The following is a 23,991-nucleotide window of genomic DNA, read 5'->3' on the forward strand; positions in this document are numbered from 1 at the left end:
TCCAGTCTAAATGCGTGATCTTGTGTCCTATGTATAGTCCTGCTTAAGAATAGATTTCCAGACAATGGTTTGTATTTGCCCCATATATATTTGTATTATACGATCATACCTCCTCTTAGGCTTCTTTTTTCCAAAATAAAGAGATTTAAATGCTTCCTTTTTATTTTTAATTTTTTTTGTAGCTCGCCTCTGTACTTTTTCTAGTGCCATAATATCCTTATTTAGAACAGGTGCCCAAAATTGCACAGCATATTCAAGATGTGGTTTTACCAGTGATTTTATAAAAAGACAACATTATATTTTGTTATATTTCATCCAGAGAATGAATGCTCCAACTCATACATGACAGTACCTTACTGGCGTTGGCAACTGCCCATTGACATTGTTGCCTAGTTTGTTGTCTATAACAATTCCCAAATCCTTTTTTGTGTTATCCATAATTCACTACTAATTAGAGTGTAAATTGCTTGTGCGTAATTTTGCATTTTGCTACATTAAATTTCATCTGCCATTTGAGTACCCAGTCCCCCATCTATCTAAATCCCTCTGCAGCAAAGTAATATCCTGCTCTGATAGTATTACTTCAGAGTTTTGTGTCATCTGCAAACACGGTGTGATGGAATCTTAATGTGAATCTGTTTATTTTGTCAGTGTGAGTGAATCTGCCTGTCTGTGAAACTCTCATTTTGTCAGTGTGTGCTAATCCCTCCGTATACTGAGTGACACACTGCTCTGTGCAGTGAATCTGTTTAGATTGAGTGACATTTAATGCTCTGCACAATGAATCCCTCTAGATACTGAGTGATGCACACTGCTCTACAAAGGGAATCAGTCTGTATATGGAGTGACACACAATGCTCTGAACATAGGCGTGCGCACGGGGTGTGCCTAGCCACACCCTAATCCCCCGCGGCCCGCACTATGTGCCTCCCTCCGTGGGCCAGGAGAGGACCCAGGGAGCTCTTGCCAGCAGCTCCGCCGGGTTCCTCTCGCAAGAGTGAACTCTAGCTCCGCAGGCTGCGGGGCTAGAGATCACTCGCCACTGGACCACCATGGATGGCAGCAGCACGGTCCCCCCTCCCTACATAAGGTAAGAAGGGAGTGGAGATATTAACTAAACGGCTTCTCCACCCCCACACAATACACACGTACATCACCCTTACGCACACACACACACGTACATCACCCTCACACACACACACACACACACACAACAGTATATATGTGTGTGTGTATATATATATATATATATATATATATATATATAATTATAAACTAGAGTATAAGTCGACCCGAATATAAGTCGAGGCCCCTAATTTTACCCAAAAAAACTGGGAAAACGTATTGACTCGAGTATAAGACTAGGGTGGGAAATTCAGCAGCTACTGGTAAATTTCTAAATAAAATTAGATCCCAATAAAATTATATTAATTGAATATTTATTCACAGTGTGTGTATATAATGAATGCAGAGTGTTTGTGTAGCGTGTGTGTATATAATGAATGCAGTGTGTGTAACCTTGGTGGGGGTGGGCATTTTTATTATTTATTTTTTTATTATTTTAATTATTTTTTTTTAAATATCAACATTTTTATTTTATTATAATATAAAAACAATTTTTTTATATATATATATATATATATATTTTTTTTAATATTATAAAATGTATTATATTATTATTTAAATTTTGATTTATTTTTTTTTCGTCCCCCCTCCATGCTTGTTAGCTGGCCAGGGAGAGGACTCTCATTCCCTGGTGGACCAGTGGATGGGCTGTGTAGGAGGGGGGCTGGCAGTAAGCTGTTACTTACCTTTCCTGCAGCTCCTGTCAGCTCCCTTCTCTCCTCCAGTCCGGTCAGCAACCTTCTCCTCCACTGCAAGTCTTGCGTTGTGAGTGCCGCGCGGAGCGTTGCCACGGTAACCTGTGGCAACGCTTTAATCCCGAGGCTCTCGCAAGACTTGCAGTGGAGGAGAGAGAAGGGAGCTGCAGGAAAGGTAAGTTACAGCTTCCTGCCAGCCCCCAACAGGACCGCCGGGCTTGTAATGAGCCCGGCGGTCCTTGTCTTTATTATGGCGATGTAAGTTGCCATAATACAGACATTGATTCGAGTAGCAGTCGAGTTGGGGTTTTTCAGCACAAAAAATGTGCTAAAAAAACTCGACTTAAACTTGAGTATATACGGTGTGTATGTGTGTATATATATGCACGGCGTGTGTGTTTGTGCTTTAGGGTGCACACCCTTATACAATAGGCTGCGCACGCCTATGGCTCTGAACTGTGAATCCCCCTACTGACAAACCTGGCTCTGCAGACTTTGTCCTTCTGTATCCTGACACACCATGCTCTGCATATAGTCTATTATGCGTGGCTTGTGTTAGAGCATGTGAAAGTCACATGGGTGGACAAACAGAAGAAGTAGAAGAAACTCCCCTAGCAGGGACGCGTGCCCAACAAGGCAAGCTGATCAAGTTCATAAACATTTATTGCATACTTTTGAAAAATGTTCTTGCTTTATATTGGTGTTTCTTTTTTCCCCCAAAGTGTTGGTTTAACCCCTTAAGGACACATGACATGTGTGACATGTCATGATTCCCTTTTATTCCAGAAGTTTGGTCCTTAAGGGGTTAAAAAAGAAAAATGTGATGCATGTCCCTTTAAATGTGGATTACTATGAAGGAATGCAAAAGAGCCACATGGTAACACGTGTAATAAATAGGTATATAGAACCACCAACGGCACGTAGAGCAAACTATATGTATATCACAATATGTCTATTGTGGTCCTTTAAAGGACCATTATATTGCCAGGAAAACAAACTCGGAATATGTATTCCTTAGGTTCCCCCCACCCTCATGGCCCCCTTCCTGCTGGGCTGAAGGCACTTGGGAACTCTCCTTCTCCTGCCGACATCAGCGCTGAATGCGCGGCAAAAGAGCCACGCGAGCATGCAAACCACCCAAAGGAAAGCATTACTCAGTGCTTTCCTATGGACGTCAGCGTCTTCTCACTGTGATTTTCACAATGAGAATCGCGGAAGCGCCTCTAGCGGCTGTCAGTGAGACAGCCACTAAACGCTGGATTAACCCTCAGTGTAAACATAGCAGTTTCTCTGAGAAACCTGGGGGACCTGGCACACAGACCACTTCATTGAGCTGAAGTGGTCTGGGTGCCTGTAGTGGTCCTTTAAGTTTGAGGACCGCAATAGACTATATTCTACAATGGCTTACCTTATTTTCAGTCCTATGGTTGCAAGCTCACATTTTTCTGTGTTGGATGCAGATTGAAAGTCCTACATTTCTTAGTTAAATATGAAATGCCATACAGAACTGATATCACCTTGTCCATATCCCAAACCTTGGATTGATCACATATGAGTCAAGTTGCCAAAGTATTCTGCCAATTATAAATGTCAAATTTTGTATAGTTTCCCAAGCTTTTTTTCACTGCGGAAGCTTATGCATTAGAAACAACTAAAATAGCATATTACACCCTGCAAACTTTAGCTTACAAGTATGCCTTCTTGGTACTTCAGTTCTGATTAAAAATAAAATAAAAAAATGTTTTCTTATTTTCAGGACCTCTTCATCTCAAATTCTCAAAAATATGCTCAGGAAACTGTACTCTCTCTTCGTGTGCGTGAATGGGAGGATAAAATGGGGCCACAGCTGCAGGAACAGGTAGGAAATAATATATTGGTTATGATCCAATAAATTTGTTTGCATGTTATTAATGTCCAAGTCCCAATAAATGAACAGACTGTTTTACAGATATTTTTTCAAAGTTATTCTATGGGCACCATTACAACTTAATTGAACTTAAGTTGTTATGGTGCCCATAGGTTCGTGGTGCTTTCTTATCTTAAGGCAGTGCTTTGCAAACTTTCGATGTTGGTGACACGATAAATACGTTTTCCTAATAAACTGAAGCTTAAACTACTACTATCCCCTTACAGACACATACATAAATCGTAATAATCAAAGGATTATGCTAATATTGATGCATGTACGCCCTTGTGTAAATGCAGATGTGTATTTTTGCAGTGTCACATGCACACAGTCCCAGGCATACAGTCAGACAGACACTGTGCAGCACAAAGGGGGTTGGAAGTAAGACCTCACCTCATAATGATACAGGATGTGTCCACCTTCCTGGGATTAGTAGGAATGGCAGACTTTATCCCAGTGTGCAGCAGTAACAGGGCAGGGTAGAGGCCGCATTTAGCTCTGCCCCTGTCCACAAATTAACTCTGTCCCCACCTCACTTACTTAGAGACAGCTGGCCTTTCAAGCTCTGCAACTGGGTGCAAGCTGTGTCGGCCATCGGCGCCCCTGCTGCCACAACACCCTGTGTAGCCACACAGCTTGCACAATCCTATGGCCGGCCATGATACTAGTTGGCAACACACCTGCACACTCCAACCGACACACTTAGTGTCGCGACACACATTTGGGAAACACTGCCTTTTGGGGTTACACTGTTTGCTAGTGGTTTAACCCCAAAGGTTACTCTCCAGCGGCATTTAGTTTCTCCAGAGCAGTTTAAGGAAGCACGATGTGCCGCCGGGCAGGGGCGCTACTGATTGGCCAATAGCTCCCCATTCATGAAACCTTTGTTTTATGAATGGAAAGCTGATTGGCTTTGAGCCTTCAGGTGACCTCTCTAAGCCAATCAGTGGCGGCACTCCATGCTTCCGCAAACTGCTTTGGAGAAACTAGATGCTATTGGAGGCCGGGAGATCCACCTTTGGGGTTAAACCGTTCGCGGTAAGAAAGCACCAGGGACCTTGGAGCACCATAACTTAATTTCAGTGAAATTGTTACGGAGCCCATACAGTTTCTTTAAACATTTGATAACTCTATCCACAAACTGAATCCCACTGTTCACAAGATGATAGCAGCCAAACTGTGACTGCTATCAGCAATGGCAGCAGTTCCAATCATCTGATCTCTTTCTACAGGAAGATCAGGGGCCTTTTGACATTCATGATTATGGTGATCGTCTGGTGTCGCAGTTCAGTCAAGTGGGAGAGTGGCGCACCTTTGCCAGCCTGATGGTAGATAAACAACCCCATGAGGTGTGCAGATATATGCTGGCATCTCTACAGCTGGTAAGTTTTGTGTGAACATTTCTCTTTCCTATTTTCCTTTGAAATCTCTGACAAACACAAGAATGGAAAAAAATGGGTACCACTAGGTAACCAAATAACTGTGCCTGAGAGGCTCCAATTGGGGGTAACCCACAACCATTCAATTAGATTACAAAATAGAAATATGAGTCCAAAAATGGAGATCCCTCCAATAGGTAAAATAAGTGCCGTGCTAATCTTCTCTGTATCGTTACAATTTTTAGTGTGATTATAATATATATGTGTATGTAGAGACTGTAGCCCTATTAGTCCAGTGATGTGTAGATGTAAAAAAAGATAAAATTTGTATCTTGTAATACCTTTCTTATTGGACTAACAGAATATTTTTTTAATTACAAGCTTTTGGGAGAACCTCCCTTTCTCAAGTCTGAAGCATTTTGAGCAAGACGACACATAGAATTCAAAGTTGAGTTGTGATACAGGGGTCAAAGCGACATGAGTGCAGATAAGACACAGGTTTGATAGAAAATAGACACCATTTTTGCAGAGGGTCATAAATATCTTCATGAAGATCAGCGTGAGGGGGGAGAGGGAGGAAAAAATAAAATCTTCAGAAAGATTTTTATGATCCTCTGCAAGAATGTTGTCTATTTTCTATCAAACCTGTGTCTTATCTGCACTCATGTTGCAGCACATATAATAAAAATTGTAACGATACAGAGAAGATTAGTATGGCCCCTGTGCAAGGATGATGCGCAAATTCGTGAACCATTCCATATTTTTGTTACACATTGTACACAAGTGGGTTATTGTTGTATATATTTTCACTCAACCATTTCCACCTGGTATATCACCAGAAGTGCAATCTGTAGTGGTTGTTTTTTTTTTTTTTTTCTTCAAATAAGTTTAAAATCTATTTTTGTGGCATTAGTGGTCATCCTTGTCCAAGACCCTGGTGCATTGTTCCTTCTGTGAAATGCTTGGTTTACTTGTATCTTCTAAAATTTAAACTCTTAGTGCTTAATCATCCACCACAGCCTTTTTTTTTTAATTCTTTATTTTTATTGTGCACAAGATAACATAAAAGCTGACGATGCCACAGCAGCATAGTACAAGCCCATTAAAGTAAGGTTTTTCACAAAGATGGCATTGAATTATTGGCACATTTTTGTATTCATATGAGGATAAACAAGCTAGGTTCATAGTTCTAATTGTAAGTCACCTAAGTGACCAGCAGTAACATCAGCATGCATAACATAGTGGGTGTTATAAGGGTAACTGTGCTGTAAATTAATAAGATGCTTATTCTAATAGCATGACCATCCAGAATAATGCTGTACAGCTATCTGGTCTAAGATAGGCGTTGAGGTGGAAACACAGTTTAAATATATAATAGCCATGCTGTAGGAACACAGTGCTAGTAGATTACATGAATAGGATTACCAGAGTAGATTGAGAGGTAAGGGCACTGGATACAGAAGTTAAGAGAATTAGGACTCAATGCCGGACTCAATGCCCATGAGTAGTGTCCTACCAAAGCTGTCAGATGAGTGTACCCCCAGGAGGCCCAGGTAGCCCACGTTAAAAAGAAAAGCTAGGATTTAAGTAACATCTTGTTAACTAGGGACAGAAGGTATTGCAAAGCTAGTGAAGTGAGAGGTGCAGTGGGACCAAAGCTATTGCCTGTCAGGTGGAAACATGAAGGGTAAGACTAAGACATAAATATTGTCCCGGACTCATTCATTTCAGCCAATGCCCTGCAGGGGCCAAACAAGTTGAGGGCCCTTGTGCCCAGGTGGAAACATGCTGCTCCATGGAGAGGGCAGGGTCGGTGCTCCTCGCTGCTCCACATGCTCCCTGCTTGGCCTAGCTTTGAAATGTGTCTGTCTGGTCATGGACATTGTAAGAGTCTCAGCATTTGTATGGGACTGTGCTTTCTTACGTGCCGATTTGCTTTGAAGCGCTGGGTGCTTTCTGCCGCTCCGCCGTTGTGGGGAACTCTTCTGCGTTGGAGCCGTGGCCCTCTTCTGCGTGTGAGGTGTCGGCTGTCGGGGTGAGTGGCTGCTAGGTTGCTGCCTGGTGGCTTGGCGCCACCTCGCCTCCAGTTTCTGCCAAAAAGAAATATCCTGTCCAGCCTGGACCCTATGTCGAGGTTTCCCTCCGAGACGTCGGATTGCCTTGTGGCGTCCGCCATTTTAGGTGAGTCTCTAACGTGCTCCTCGGTCTCTGCGGCTGCACCTCCAGCCCTCTGTGGGTCAGTAAGGCCACCCAGGAGTAGACCGGGATCATCCCCGCCGGTCCAAAGGGGGGGGTAACTGGGCACCTGTGCATTGCTGACAGCGGTCGAGCAGTCCCGGTCCGGGGGATCGGCCGCTTCCCCAACCGGTGCCCCCAGGCCGCATTGTGTAATTCGTGCAGTAGATGAGCTCCAGTCAGATCTCCAATGCCCGCAGGGTACTTCAGCTTGTTCGGAGGTCAGTTCGGTCGTTGGGCCCAGTTGATATCGGGTTCGGTGTCGCTAAAACTCGTATGTACTGCCAGCATAGAAGAGGAGCTCAGGCTAAGCGCGTCTCTCCGCCATGGCAGTCAGGCCCCGCCCCCGTGACCATTCAGCCTCATGGCTTTTTAATGTGCATATGTATTCTCTCTTATTTTAATTTTTCTTTGTCAATCTTTCTTTTATTGAGGCATAGGGTTATGGTGGTACAGAATAAAGAGAGGGAGACTTGCAGGGGTTACACAGGCTAATATCATCATATCGAGTTACAAAATCTCCAAGAGTTATCCGCCTCATTTTATATTTTTTTAAACAAGCTTAAAACATTGAGTCATTCAAACAGGTGGGTTATAATGTATGTCTCGGTTATCCAGCTTAATTAACGTAACGTTGATACATCAATATACATTTTGTGTAAAAACATAGAGATATCAGGCTTTATAATAGTAATAGATTGGTTTAAGCACGCTAAGCTAGGCAGATTTTTAAACAATCGGGTTCTGGAGCTTAACAATGCTAAATTGGTCGTCGTTATACAGCTAGCACATTATGTAAGGTTAACATTTCAGTAGTTTCTAATAGAGCTGCTATATGTTTACAAGCTAGGTTTGTGATGCGGCTTGTGTTGCCGTATATTGTGGCATGGTTTGTAGGCAGGGTTGTGTGAAGCATAAACCATCGCCTACTAACATACTGGGCCAAACAATGCCATGAGGCCGGAGACACCAAAGAAACATGTGTACTGTCGTTGGCTAGCTTTAGTTGTATTAGGTATGCTCTATGTGTGCTATTGAACTGACCCCTATGAAACAGGCATACAGTGACTTGCTTGACGAAGGTGCTTAGCAGTGTGACATGCTAGAATTAGATCAACTATGAAAACAACTTAAACAGCGACCACGAGGTTCCATGAGAGTGCTTGTCAGCCAGAAAATTGTGGGCTAGGTTGTGGTCCGAGAAATTCAAGACGTGATATACTATACTGGTAGCTTTACACTAAATACGGGCTATACATAGCGGAATATAAAAAGAGTGGGGTGCCTGAACATCAAGACTGTCTAGGCCCTATTACACAGCGGGCTGCCGTATGCAATAGTTAGGCAAACATAAAAGTAAAATTAATTAAATACGGTCTAAGCAGCGAAAAACATCAAGTAAAGTAAGGCATACGTTGCACAGTTATAAGTTTCAGTAGCCTGTAGCTGTCAGAGTCCCGTGGTGTGCTGTACCGTGGTTTACCAGGGGTGCACTCCAGCCATACCCAGATCCGCGGTATTTTCATCCGACGCCATGGATGTGCTTCAGGAGATAGTCTGTGAGGTGTCTCAGTGTGGTGTCTCCGTTCATCCTCTGGCTGTTCTGCGCCCGAAGTCGGTCTGCTTGATGGGCTCCCTTGCCTGTAGTGTGTGTGCGGGTCCGTGATGTGCGGACGCTTGCTGCACTTGCCCGGTGGTGTTGTACCTCGTTGCAGACGGTGCGTGTCCATGTACGTGGGGAAGTCTGCAGCTGGCCCGGAAGTTTCGGTGCTACCAGGAGGCCGTCAGGCTGGTTCTGTTCACGGTTCTCACCCTGGCGTGCGCGGGAGCGAGTGTCTGTGTCTAAGGGGCTTGATGGCGACTTCCGCCTCATTAAGTGTCGGCGTTGCCCGCTGGGATCCCCTCTGGAGGCCCGAGGAGGGTTCCAGTTCAGAGTTCGCCTGGTCGCCGGGCGGATCCAAGCCGCTGCTTCACTCCTCGCCTGCCTGAATGCCTGCCTCTGGGTGTGGAGCTTTGTGCAGAGGTGATCAAGGAGTCTGCCGCAGAACTCTGCTATATTCCCGGGGGGCTTGTGTAGTGGGTGCTTCGTCCCATGCTGCTTTGCCGCCGCCATTTTGTGTGGGCCTCGTGGGTCCCGTTTGTTTGTCGCTTGGTTTCGTCGTTTTGCAAGGGTTGTCATCTTCACAGTGGACCGGGATAACCCCCGCCGGTCCGAAGGGGGGGGTAGCAGGGCTTTGCTCTTCTCACGCTTGTGAGCGGGCTTCGAGTCGGGGGATCGGCCGCCTCCTCCATGCTCTAGGCCCCGCTCAGGATTAGGCCGCGTGGCCGGTTCGGGCTTTCCCGTGGCGGTTTGGCACCGGAGTGGTACCATTCTGCTCCGCGTGGGGACCCGGTTCGATATCTGGGTACCTTTTGTTGTGGGCTTCATGAAATCAGACAGATTAGGTAGTTGTGTGCTCTCTGGTGCAGGAGCCCTCAGAGGACACGTCCGGCCATCTTGGCTGTCAGGCCCCGTCCCCCCTTATTTTAATTTTTCTAGTTGTTACATATTCTCATAAAGTTGTTCTACCATTATTTTACCTATTAGAGGGAACTCCTTTTTTGGATTCATATGCCCTTTTTGTTCCCATTTTTCTATTTTGAAATCTACCCCAAGAATCAAAATACTTAAAGGGTTGCTCCATTTTATCTTGTTTTTTTTTCCCTTTATAGTGCCTTATTGGCACTTTTTAATAAAAAGAAGGGGGAGGGCTAGTAATTTTAGTAAACCCTAATAAGTAAAGATAAAACGTACCCAGTGGGCTTCTTTCACACCCCATTTGTCATCATGCTGCTTCACTCACTTCCTCTTCATGGCCCAATCAAATGCTTCTCATAGAGAGGAGCATTTGATTGAATCTTCTCACTAGCTCAGTGCATGCTGAGTCAAAGAGGGAGGGAGTAGGGGTAGAGAAAGGGTGGGAGGGAATTAAAAAAAAAAAGACTAATATGAAAATATATATAAGGAGGTTGAAGGGACACTATAGTCACCTGAACAACTTCAGCTTAATGAGGTTGTTCAGGTGTGAACTATAGCTCCCTGTAGCCTTTCCCATGTAAACACTGTATTTTTCTGAGAAAAATACAATGTTTACATTGAAAGCTAGGAACACCTCCAGTTGCAGTCACTCAGAGTGAACCACAGCATCCTGTGATTCAGTATCTCCTTCCTCTGCATGCAGACACTGAACTTTCCTCATAGAGATTCATTGATTTAATTCACCTCTATGAAGAAGGGCTGATTGGCCAGGGCTGTGTTTGAATCATGCTGGCTCTGCCCCTGATCTGCCTCCTTGAAAGTCTCAGTCAATCCTATGGGGAAGCACTGTTATTGGATCAGGCTACCACATGTCAGCAGACTGCTTGTTTTTCTGAGTCTAACAGCATGCAGATTTACAGCTTCAGGCTTGAATACAGTAAGATTTTTACTATATTTATGGAGGCGTGAGGGGCCCAAGGGGGCTAGATGGTGGTGTTAACACTATAGGGTCAGGAATACATGTTTGTGTTCCTGACCCTATAGTGATCATTTAACGTGTATCACACAAGCAGTGAGGGAGGACAGATAGAGGATTACCCTTCCAGGAACTGCCTGCAGGGGAAGAACCTCTGTCTCCAGCATTGAAGAGACAATTTTTTTTTTTTTTTTGCACAGAATTTTAGGCTACCCAAGTGACATTTCAAGCTAAAACACTACACATCCAATTTCCTTCATCATTGACCACTTCTAAAAGCAGAAGTTGACGTTGGAGTAATTGTTTGTTTTATAAATGTATACATTTAATTAAGTAGGTTTGTTGATGACACCCATTGCTCTGTATTTGAAAATATGCAAGAACCTATACTGCATGTTAATGGGGGCACACTGAGCCCCAAAAATATATATATATATTTTTTTTTTAAACTCACTTTTTTCGGTCTTTTAATATTTGCAAAGACCCCAGATGATGAGGTTGACACTTGCAGAGAAGTGGGTGTAGGGAAAGGTGGGTTTCACTTACATAAATCTGTACCTTGCAGTCACCAACATCCTGCTATTCCTCTTCAGCTTCTGGAGCTTCATCTGCCAGGAGCCAACATCAGTGCGGTACTCTCACACATGCACAAGAGTAAAACACTGGTGTCTAAGCCTTTGACAACAGTAGCTCCAATTTTTTGTTAAAGGGATACTCCAGGCACCCAGACCACTTCTGCCCATTGGAGTAGTCTGGGTTCCAACTCCCACTACCCTTAACCCTGCAAGTGTAATTATTGCAGTTCTCATAAACTGCAATATTTACATTGCAGGGTTAAGTCCTCCTCTATTGGCTGTCTACTAGACAGCCACTAGAGGAGACTTCAGTGTTCATAGAACATGAAAAGTGGTTTAAAACGACGCCCTCGCGCTAAGTGAGGACCTCCAGCGTCACCGAAATCCCCATAGGAAAGCATTGCATAATGCTTTCCTATGGGGAGGTCTGAGTGTTCGCGGCCATTGCCGCGCATGCGCATTGGGTCTCCCCCGCCGGCTGATGTCGGCAGGGAGGTGGGAGGGAGAGGGGCACTAGAGGGTCCTGCAGTGCCAGGAAAACAAATGTTTTACTAGCACTGGAGAATCCCTTTAAGTGCAGAAAAATATATAAGACAAAGTAGTCCCTACTTTTTGTCTTATCTTTTGGCTGGGTTGGAATTTCATTAAAATTCCAACACAGTTTTCATGAGCATTTCATAAAGATTTTGCTAATTTTGATGTGGGTTGATAGAGCCAGATAATGAAGTGGTTTTGGTCAGTCACCCTGTCCCTTTTGTCGTCTTCCTCATTGAAGATATAGTGTTATCACACACAACATGATGCTGTTAAATGAATTCTTTGATTCTCATATAAAAGCAGTGGATTGGTAGCAAACTGTGATTTCTGAATATTTTCTTTGCTTTAAACTGAATCTTAAAAAAAACGCATAGCACAGATGTGAAAATATATTTTTAAACTGAGTGTTCTTTAACTGTTCAGTACTTTTTTTTTTTTTTTTTACACCTATATCTAGGCCAATGACTACACAGTAGAAGTTTCTCAGAAGCCAGGCCTGCAGGAAGGTTTGGATACAATGGCCATGCGACTCCTGAGCCAGCAAAGAGCCCATGAAAGATTCAAGACCTACACTGCACCATCCATATCCCAGCAATGACCTCTGTCATATTAATGGACTGAATTCTTACCCTGGCGTTGCATCTTTATCAGTGGCAAGCAAATTTATTTGATTCAGCAGCTGGTGACAACATTTTAGCTCCAAAATGCTGGTTCCTGTGTCTTGGGCAGAACCATAGAATGGATACAGTCAGACGGAGAATTCATATGATTTAAGAAAATGCTACCTCTGTTCTCCCTGCAATGTTATAGTGACACTGCATCAACCCAATTTCCAATGGAATCTGTATTTCAATTACAGGTATTGCTGTTGCCATGTGCAGTCACAGCGGAGTCTTACAGCAGAACTGGGAAAAAAATAAAAAAGGGTGCTGAAAGGTGTGCGCCTTTCTCCACTAGATTGACAGACAGTGGGTGATTCGGAGCATCCAATCAGAAACAATGGTTTTATTATCTTTTATCATATCATAGCCTTTTTTGTATATATTTTAATAACCAATACTCTGTACAGCATTCTTGTTTTTATATATCTATAAATCTCTGTATTATAAGCCTGTATGTCGTTTTTGTGTGTTAATGATTTTAATTTATGTTCTGTATTATGAGTAAGATTAAATTTTATTGGGTCAATTTCATCCCATGGCTGATTAGACCTGTGTTCTATTACATTTACCGTGACACCAAAACTATGTGGGTAAAGACCTTCTCCTCTTAGGACAGGTGAAACCTAATTGAATGATTAGTCTCCAGTCTTCTTCCCCAAATGTTTTTAAAGGGACACTCCAGGCACCCAGACCACTTCTGCCCACTGGAGTGGTCTGGGTGCCAACTCCCACTACTCTTAACCCTGCAAGTGTAATTATTGCAGTTTTTATAAACTGGAATAATTACCTTGCAGGGTTAACTCCACCTCTAGTGTCTGTCTACTAGACAGCCACTAGAGGGCACTTCCTGCTTCATAGCACAGGAAACCTGTGCTAGAGCGTCGCTGGACGTCCTCACGCTGTGTGAGGACCTCCAGTGTTGCTCAATTCCCCATAGGAAAGCATTGAAAAGCATTTTCAATACTTTCCTATGGGGAGCTCTAATGCGCATGCGCATTAGGTCTCCCCGGCCGGTGGGCGGGAACAGTCTCGCCCACCGGCTGACGTAATGCAGAGGAGGAGGAGGAGCGGCGGAGGAAGCAGCGGCGACGTGGGACATGTCGCTGCCTCTGTTAAGTCACTGAAGGGGTTTTCACCCCTTCAACAACCGGGAAATGGGGGATGGGAGGGAGAGGGGACCTGCAGTGTTTTCCTGGCACTGGAGTTTCCCTTTAATGCAGGTTGGTGTCAAACGTTTATCTGCCAAAATTTCTCTCTTCTATTCATTTTACTAATACAAATCAGTTGGCCTGGATAGTTCATGGTAAGGTAAGCATGGACAGGATGGTCCTAAAAAATATTTACTGCAGCCATGGATGAAAGGCTGAAAACAACCGTTATTTACAAATCTCTGGAAACTACACCAATTGTTAGTTAACATTTTTCTTGTAAACATTAAGTCATTAATTTAGTTATTCAGTCCAGGGCACACAATGAAATTAAGGAGAAATATTTCTGTTTCACCTTCCCTGGGTCTAAAAAGTTTTTAACATTCATAGACAAGATGGAGGCTCAAAACCATGCTGATTTTTACATAAAGTTTTATCTTTAAAGATGTCACCAACACATTGTTAAAGGGACACTATAGTCACCAAAACCACTTTAGCTTTATGCAACTGTTATGGTGTATAGATCATGGCCCTGCAGTCCCACTGCTCAATTATCTACCATTCAGGATTTAAATACTTTGTTTATTCAGCCTTAGTCACACCTCCCTGCATGTAACTTACACAGCCTTTCTAAACATGTCTTTTAAAAATGCATCTAATGCTTACACTTACTTTATTGCAAATTATTTTTAATTCTGAATTTATCTCCTGCTCTGCTAATAGCTTGATTGACTGTGCAGGTGCCTCCTGTATGTATTTAAAGTTTAATTTACAGAACTTTTCAAAGTAAGTTACATCCGATTGAAAATGAAACCATTTTGCTTTTATGCAGTCTGTGTCAGTTACAGCCAAGGGAGGTGTGGCTAGGGCTGCATGGACAGAAACAATAGTGATTTAACTCATATATGGCAGAGAATAGAGCAGTGAAACTTCAAAGTCATGATCTATGCACAAAAAATGCTTCATTAAGCTAAAGTTGTTTTGGTGACTATAGTTTTCCTTTAAATATGACATAAGATTAAGATATGCTGGGACTGATGGTTCTTTTGAGCACAGGCAATTGTTCATGTAAAATGACAAAATATCCTGGGGTATTTATGAAGTAATCCTGAATAGCTGTCACGCAAACAGATCAAAGTATAAGCAGGGTTTAATGGGATACTAGATGTAGCAGAGCTCCAAAACTCTGGCTGAGTATCTCCACTATATCCCCTCGTAGCTGGAAGAAGCGCTGTTTAGTGATATAGCTCTTCCCCCTGCCCAGTAACCAGAAGACAGTTCTGTGAGTACAACTGTTTTTTATTGAAAAAGTAGTCTTGTATACCTGGGGTCCCTATTCATCCCAGAGAAAGCCCGCCCTGGTCCATCTGAGTCTGAGAGATATCTGAGTTAGCCCCTGCTTAAACCAATTATCTCCCAGATAGAGGACCAATGCAAAATGCCCCAAAAAACACATGAAAACAATCAGGAACCCAAACACATCATATATCCCTGGATCTGAGTGCCCAAGTTGGCAAAATAGCACCTGAAGAATAGACGAATTGCCACCAGGTTTTATAATTTGACCAGCCATTAGCACCTTAAGAACGGCGGGCATGCTATGCCGTCCTTGGGGACCCGGCTCTAAACGCCAGGGGGTGCTGTCCTTTTCACTTACCCGGTCGCTGGCGATCCCACGTCGGTGATCGCGGTTTTGGGACTCACCTGGCATCCCAGGGAGTCCCCCTGCTCCCGGCCCTCCTGGGCCATGTGATCACAAGGTCCTTGCAAGGACCTCACGATCACATGGACTGCATAGCCGTCCACAGCAATGCCAGCAGGGGGAGTGCCTGTAATGACAGGTACTCCCCCTGCTGCCTGTGTAAAAAAAAAAAAGTTAAAAATTAAATTATATATACTTAGATCATATATATGTGTATGTGTGTGTATATATATATATATATATATTTGTGCTCGGAATTTAAATACGTAATGAATAGTAACTGTGAGCAAAGTTGGTTGTGGTGTGCCGAAAAACCAACGTACGAGTGGGCCTGTAAATAAAAGAGGGCCCACCAAGGAGAATGTAATTATAACAGGGTGTAGGTGGGTGGGAACAATCAGCTGAACGCCAGAGGTGAGTAGGGGCTGGGAGTTTAAGTAGGGGACTTACTCCTCCCACAAATTCAGGCCTCCACAAGTTCAGGCCTTTTAACTTGTGCTCGGAATTTAAATACGTAATGAATAGTAACTGTGAGCAAAGTTGGTTGTGCTGTGCCGAAAAACCAACGTACGAGTGGGCCTGTAAATAAGAGGGCAAAAGATAAATTTGAGAAATACACACTTTATTGCATTTTTTTACAAAACCAAGTTCCTAAAAGCTTGGCGAAGCTCTTTCTCTGGCTGTGGAATATATGCCGTATATATGGAGGATTTCCACCGTCCCAGTCTCTTGATGATATGGACCGGTGTGTTAGTGCTAGAGGCTGCAGAGGCGGCTCCTATACGGAAGGAGTGCCCAGAGAATGTCGTCGGGTTGTGTCCGAGCTTAGCTAACAAAATTCTGATATGAACCATCAATTTAGCGGTGGTTAACGGGTGCCCTTGTAGTGTTAAGAGCGGAGAGTCCTGTGGGTGATCGTGCAGAGATGACCGTAGGTGATCTAATACTTTTACCGGACACCAGGCATTATCAGTAGGGAAGAGAGGAATTATAGTAGGATGTAGTGATTGGTTGGTTTTAGTTGTAGGGATCGAAAGTTGGTAGTGATCCTCTATCTTAGTGAGGTGTGATATTTTAAGACTTAGCTTTATATCTCCTTGGCAAATTACGGTGAACTCTCTAGGTCTGAGAAAACCGTAGAAAGCGAGATATATAGCAGATTTAATCACCGTATTAGTGCCGATGTCGAATGGGGCTGTGTCAAGGAGATTGCTAAGTGACCTGAAGATAGGCCCATCTATAGGTAATCTAATGATAGAGAGTGGAGGTGAAACCTTAGTTATACCTTTCAAGACCTTTTTGATGGGATATGAAGAAAGTAAAGGCGTGTTGTTAGGGAAAAGGGTGAGGCTGTGGTGCTGGACCCCCGTGAGATAGTTTAATGGTGTTGTGGGATAGTTTTAGGTGTAGGTGGCAAAAGGAGGCAAAAGCCACCATGGTTTGAATAGAGAAGTCACCTTGTAGACCGAACTCTGCAGTGAATTTATTAAATATATTAAGTGCCCTATTGTAAGTGATAGCCGTGTTTGGTGATAATGCTTGGTGAGTGAGTGCTCTAGCGTGGTTCAAGAGTGTGCTTAATCCAGGATTAGCTCGTGGAACCGTGGTGTCCTGGATGGTTGTAGGTGAGCCGTTGGGAGTGCCTGAGAAAATGCCTGAAATTGAGAACACTTGCACTTGCACTCCTACTTAATAAGTATAACCAGGTGCCAGGTCCCAATAATATAAAAATCAAAAAAGTATTAACGGCACTCTTGGAATAAATTCATCCAGTTTATTTGTAGGTAGAACCAGTCAACGTTTCCGCTCCCGGTCGGAGCTTTCATCAGGACACACAAGGCATAAAACAAGGCATATATATATATATATATATATATATATATATATATATATATATATATATACACACACATATATATACACACACACAGTGTATTTTAATATTAATATATACTTATATATATTAAAATACACATAGAATGATATTGATTTAATTGATAATTATATATATATATAATTATCATATATATTTATATAAAATATAAAACATGTAAATACGTTAAAATTTAAAAATAATAAATGTGTAATTTCGTTCTAACTATTTTAAAATTAATATTTATTTATTGAGATCAAAATACACCTAGAACGAAATACATCTACATACATAAGTGTATATACCAATATATATCACACACACACATATAAAGGTGAGAAGCCCCTGCACTCCAACCAAAGAAAATGAAAGATACCTGGTGCTCTGGTTCCTGGAACATAAACAAGGAAAATTACCGGCACTCTAAGGGTTTTCTGATTCAAGAAATCTTTTATTGAGAGAAAATCGTTTCAGCTACCCTAAGGAGCTTTCATCAGGACACGTATCTATGTATATGTATGTGTATATATATATTTATATATTCTACATATATATGTATGTAATTTAACATAATTAGGTAATTTTATTAATTACAATTTGCGGGACATTCCTGACAACCCAGGCTGAAAGTCCAGGGAATTTAATTTGCTAGCACTATTTAGCCCTGTAACTTTCCAAGACACCATAAAACCTGTACATGGGGGGTACTGTTTTATTCGGGAGACTTCGCTGAACACAAATATTAGTGTTTCAAAACAGTAAAATTTATTGCAACGATGATATCGTCAGTGAAAGTGAAATTTTTCACACACTAGTGGCACTTACATGGATGATATAATTGTTGTGATATGTTTTACTGTTTTGAAACACTAATTTGTGTTCAGCGAAGCCTCCCGAGTACAACAGTACACTTCATGTACAGGTTTTAAGGAGTTAGAGTCAAATATAAGGCTTCCGTTTGTTTTTTTTACATTGAAATTCACCAGATTGATTACTTTGCCTTTGAGACTGTATGGTAGCCCAGGAATGAAAATTACCCCCATGATGGCATACCATTTGCAATAGTAGACAACCCAAGGTATTGCAAATGGGGTATGTCCAGTCTTTTTTAGTAGCCACTTAGTCACTAACGCTGGCCAAAATTGGCATTCAAATTAGTTTTTTGCATTTTTCACAAACAAATAACAGTGTTTGTGACCAAGTGGCTACTGCAAAAGACTGGGACTTTCACAACCTACCTAAACTGTAAAGAGAGATCTAATGTTTAAACTTACTTTACTGGACTGTCTGTTTAAGTTAGAATATATTATATCCTGCTGTTAATAGCGTTCTGGACCCTGCAGGACCCTCCTGCGTGTGATTAAAGTTCAATTTACAAAGCAGAAGATAAGTTTCTAAAGTAGGTTAACTGTCTGATTGAAAATGAAATATGTCGATCACAGTCAGGGGAGGTGTGGATAGAGCTGCATAGACAGAAACAAGAGTGATTTGACCCCTAAATGGCAGAGAATTGAGTAGTATGACTCAAAATGTATTTATAAAATATTTAACCAGGAAGGATACATTGAGATTTCTATTGTTTTCAAGTATGCCCTGGGCCCACAAACATTGCATTGTTACAATAGGATACAATATTACAAAAATGTAACACACAACAGGTGATAAATATATTCAACCATGATAGGTGCATTCTGTGCTGAGGTATATCATCATAGATTTCTTAAAAGATTTTAGATTGAGGGGGCGGAGCCTGACTCCTGAACTAAACAGACATGCTTTGTAAGAGCTCCTGCAGCAGTTGATGAATCCCCGATGATATCTTGGGTTGCCGGGCTGGGAGCTTCGAGCTGAGCTGATACCTACTTGGGGGGCACCCTGCTGAATCGTTTGAGACCTCTCTCGGGACCCTCCGCTACCGGACACCGCAGCGGCAGTTTGAGGCCTACCAACTTGAGAGGGGGAGGTACGGCCGACTTCCCCACTCCACTCACCCTACAAAGCAAAACTCCTACTCCCCCCCGCCCCCCTTTCTGGACCAGTGGGGGTTATCCTGGTCTGCACTGGACTGACCTGCATTATGGACTAACCTGCTCCAAGCACCTACCGCCTGTTCCGCTGCAACCACACTCCACAAGATGGCGGCTGCCAATGCCTCTGGGGTACAAAGCCGAGAGCAGTCCTGGGGCGATCAGCCAAACCATGTGGCACAGCAGCCTGACACATACCCTCATAGCTCCGTGGACCGACTCTTACAGAGACTTGATGAGCATTTCCAGCGCTTCTGGGATGCTCTGGAGAAACGCAGAGCTCCGTTATCACCCCAAACACGAATGGATGATCAGAAGAGTGGGGGCGGGGGAGCAGGAGAGCACCCTTGGGCCTAACAGTTACTCATAAGCCCGTCTGTCCTACTACTGGCCTACCTGGGCTGAGGGCCAACATGGGCTTGACCATGAGAAATCGCCCACATCGGCGGAGGACTCCCCGCCGCAGGCAACGGCGCACCATCGGGGCCACCCGCCGTTCCCGAACCAGGAGGGACTCGGCCCACCAGGGCAACCGGGTCTGTGGACCAGAGATGTTGACTCACAAAAAGGCCTGGGGCTGGAGGGGGTGTCCGGCTCGCCACCAATGTTCCCCCACCTCTGACCGATACCAAACTACAGGCAACACAAACCTCGATAAGGGCTGGAAGCACCGAAGCACATCACACAGGAGACACAGCGGAGCTCCCTCTGAGAGACCCAATAGCCACCTCCGAGCAGTGCCAGCTGCGCAGGAGAACGCCTCGCTGATGACCGCTAGTGCTGGAATCAAGCCCAGGGACTCCACCGCCGGGGTCAACTGTACCGGCAATCAAGACATTCCCACACTGGGCATAGGTTGAAGTACCTATCACCCTGCCCCACAGATGACAGGCCTAAAATTGTTCCATGTGGGCACATTTCCCGGCTATTACCAAATAATCCAGAATACCCAGATATCTTGTCGGGTCTGCAGTCCAAGTATCACTTTTTCTCTGGCATGGGGCAACTATTGCCAATGTTATCGTTTATTATTTGGTTAACCTTAAATACTCCTCATCCGCTAGCACAGGCCTAAAGGCAAACTCCAAGCCCACCTATGCAACTAGCCTACAGTATCACAGCAGTTCTTTTCAATTGATTGTTTTCTTTTTGTAAATAATCGTTACCAGTGGTTTCATAATTTGTTATATCTTGCTATAGCACACTCAGCTAATTAAGGCTAGATGTGACAACAATGACACACTTTAGCAACAGGGTCTAGCCATACCCACTAAGCATGTTAACTGTGAGAGCTGCAGGATTAGCCCGATACTACAATACTAAAAGCTGAGACGTATAGGCTCTTCGTGCAACTATGTTTTTTCTCTAATAATATAAAATGTGCAATATCTCTCAGGTCACACTACTGTCACACATTTAGCATATGTTTAACTGTACAGCGTGTTTATATTAGGATTGTACATTACAGGTGTAACTCCTCTGAATACTCTTCCCTGATATGTGCATATTGCTAAATCATTTAATCCAAACGAGAACCTAAACTGTTGAAATATCGATCTCATTAACCTAAAAATGTGCCTGACTAACGAATGCTACAACCTGTATTACAAATGTTTACCATCTTATCCTGATGTCGCTGTTGTGGCGCACCAAGGCTTCGTGTTACTTCTGTGCACAACAAAAATGAATAATAAAATTTTTTTTTTGAAGATTTGACTGTGTCCCCGAGGTTATTCCATACTTTCCTATTGTAGGAAAATGAGGATCAAGCTAGTACTGGATCAGAGGTGGGAACAGCTGGTGAGAGCATTCTACTCAGGTAGGGTGGGAGTTTTCCAGAAAAGCTCTTATACACAAGGCTGGAAAGATGAAGAGTGCGTTGGGATTCCATCGATAGCCAGTTTAGCACTTTTAACGTCATAATGGTGGGTAAAGTAATTACATTCTAGTACAAAGCGGCAGAACGAATTATATACCTTATTAAGGTGGGTTTGCGATGTAGGTGCATACATGGCTACCAGACAGCCACTAAAGGGACTTCCGGAGTTGAAACGGACCTTTGGAGGTCCTCATGCGTCAGATTTTCCCCATAGGAAAGCATTGCTGCGCATGCGCATTAGGTCTCCCCCGTCAGCGGGGAAGGAGTCTGGGCGGACTCTGACCAAGCGTGGAGATAAATCAGCTGGATTCAGGTAAGTGAAGGGTTTTTAACTCCTGCACCATAGGAGGGAGAGGGGGCACTGCAGGAGCCTATAGTCATCCTGTAGCCAAATCTCTCCCAAAAAGCTTGACAAAAAAAAAAAATGTTAGGGGGAATGAAATGTAAGAGATTTGTGTAGTGGCCATACATTGCTATCATTCTTACAGCACAATGTATGCTGCAGTGCTTTATGTGTGTGTTAAGTGCGTCTTATTCCCCTTTTAATTTTCCATAGAAATTGGCACTTTTATATATTAAATTTGTTACACGCTGCTGGTTGTCAGACAACCAGTACTGTTATTTCCTAGCTTAAGGCAGGCAATTGCCCAGAGCACCTGCTGCCTTGCAAAGACTTCTCATTAAGCTGGATTGGGAAGTCTGTGATTGGACAGCTACAGAAAGTATTGGTGGGGTTAGAAAGGAATGGCTTGAAAAGGCAGCAGTGAAGAGATCTGCAGCTTTTGCAAGTTGTTCTAAGATATATCCCTAATGAAAAATGCATAATTAGATTCGTGCTTATTTGCATTAGGAGTAGGGATCGACCGATATTTATTTTTTAGAGCCGATACCGATAAACTGAACATTCAGGCCGATAACTTACCGATACTCTGTACATTTACCATTTAAAAAAAATACATTTTTACACAAATCTACTGTTAACTGAATATCATTTATTTGCAAATCTTTTTTTATTATGGTAAATGCACAGAATATATATGTGTGTGTGGTGGATGCAGTAAGAGTGTTTGTGTACTGGATGTATAGTGTGTGTATAGTGAATGCAGTGTGTGTATATAATGCAGAGTATGTGTGCTTGTGCAGTGAGTGTTTGTGTAGGTATGTTAAGTGTGTAAAACTTTTATTAAAAAAGTATATATAAAAAAGTTACATTGTTTTAATCCCCTCCCTGCTTCTTACCTGGCCAGGCAGGGGGGATATGGAATTCCCTGGTGGTCCTGTGCCCTGGACAGTGCAGAGGAGGCCCAGCACACTCTTACTAACCTTCCCTTCAGCTCCCCTGTCTAACTCTTGCGGCCTGTGTGCCGGCGGGGCGTTGACATGGTAACCCGTGGCAACACTGACGGCCGCGAGATTTAGACAGGGGAGCTGAAGGGAAGGTAAGTAAAAGTGTGCTGGGCCCCCAGGACCCTGATGGCGGCCCTGGTCTGCATTATCAGCAATATTGGCATCTTTATTTACCGATATTGCTGAAAATACATAATATTGGCCAGACCGATAATTGATTGATCCCTAATGACGGGTATATCTACTAAACAGTTTTTTTTAAAAAAATATTTAGGCAGTGAAGTGTCCCTTCGCACAGCGATGGGGAACCTTTGGCCCTCCAGATGTTTTTGACTAAATCTCCCATAATGATGGGAAAGCATCAAAGGAGATATAGTCCAAAACATCTGGAGGGCCAAAAGGTTCCCCACCTCTGCTTTAACACTACCCTCACCACACTATCTCTAATCCTCAAATAAACCCCTTCTCATTCCCTTTACTCCACTAATTACCTTTTCTTGTCCTCTGTTCAATCCACCTCTTCTATTTATTGTCTACAAGACTTTACCTCATCTATGGGGTGCTCTACCCTGTTCTTTCTCCTGTCCTCCAGTTCTTTAAAAACTATCACTAAAATTGCATCTCTTTAAGAAAGCTTACCATCTTCTTAGTTAACTTCTACACTTTTTAAACCCACTCAACATTGCCTCTGCTCACTCCTCTCACTCTAGTAACTAAACACATATCACATCCATCCAGTGTAACACCTAACAAAGAAGGTAATGCTGGCTCCAGGTCAAAATGTTATAAAACCAAGAACGACAATAAATAAAATTACATTAAAGATAAATATGGGCAGATAAACAATTGTATAACAGATCTAGTAAAATGTATTCTGATTCCAGTAACATTTTCAAAGTAGGCTGGGTAGTGAGGAAGTGCAGTTACACGCACTGTAATTCCTTGTGGAAATAACACTGAGTCAGGGGAGGTTTAATATCCTAACCAACAGATTCAGAAGGGTCAGGAAGACAAAGCCCCAGGGTTCCACTTTAAATTCTCCACAGCAACCTTGGATTTGTTTAGCCCCGATTTAGATCCAGGTTATGCCAATGGTAACTTCTGCAAGTGGCAACCAAACCTTACCCCGTATCCCACATGTAATTTGACAAGCATAGCTTCCTTGTTTAACTGTAGCACAATTGTACAGCTAACCGAACCTAGTGCTCACAGCCTATAATTGTACAAAAAGTTAGATGGCTTTGTAGAAGTTAATCTTCTACATGACCTACACAGCTGCATTGGGACTAGGGTTTGCATGATCACAAGAGCCTCAGTTTTTTGTCATATCACTGAAAAGTGAGTATACAGAGAAAGATGGGTCCGCAAACTAATACTCATTGCTCCATTATAGCTACAATGACTTGT

At 43.0% G+C, this 23,991-nt stretch overlaps 1 protein-coding gene and 1 non-coding gene across 4 annotated transcripts in view; both read left to right on the forward strand.

The window, feature by feature from the left end:
• Window positions 1-13,108, forward strand: part of NCAPH2 (non-SMC condensin II complex subunit H2) — a 52,006-nt gene extending 38,898 nt beyond the window's left edge. For all 3 annotated transcript variants that reach the window (XM_063445483.1, XM_063445482.1, XM_063445484.1), the window contains exons 19-21: window positions 3,577-3,678; window positions 4,959-5,108; window positions 12,404-13,108. In XM_063445483.1, the coding sequence (XP_063301553.1) occupies window positions 3,577-3,678; window positions 4,959-5,108; window positions 12,404-12,544 (393 nt within the window). In that variant the 3' untranslated portion in view covers window positions 12,545-13,108. The remainder of the gene's footprint in view (window positions 1-3,576; window positions 3,679-4,958; window positions 5,109-12,403) is intronic.
• Window positions 5,764-5,870, forward strand: LOC134603872 (U6 spliceosomal RNA). The gene has a single exon (XR_010090611.1). It is a non-coding gene; the product is annotated as a U6 spliceosomal RNA (small nuclear RNA).
• Window positions 13,109-23,991: the final 10,883 nt, after the last annotated feature.

This window comes from Pelobates fuscus, chromosome 3 (assembly GCF_036172605.1).
Source record: "Pelobates fuscus isolate aPelFus1 chromosome 3, aPelFus1.pri, whole genome shotgun sequence".
NCBI classification, from domain to species: Eukaryota; Metazoa; Chordata; class Amphibia; order Anura; family Pelobatidae; genus Pelobates; species Pelobates fuscus.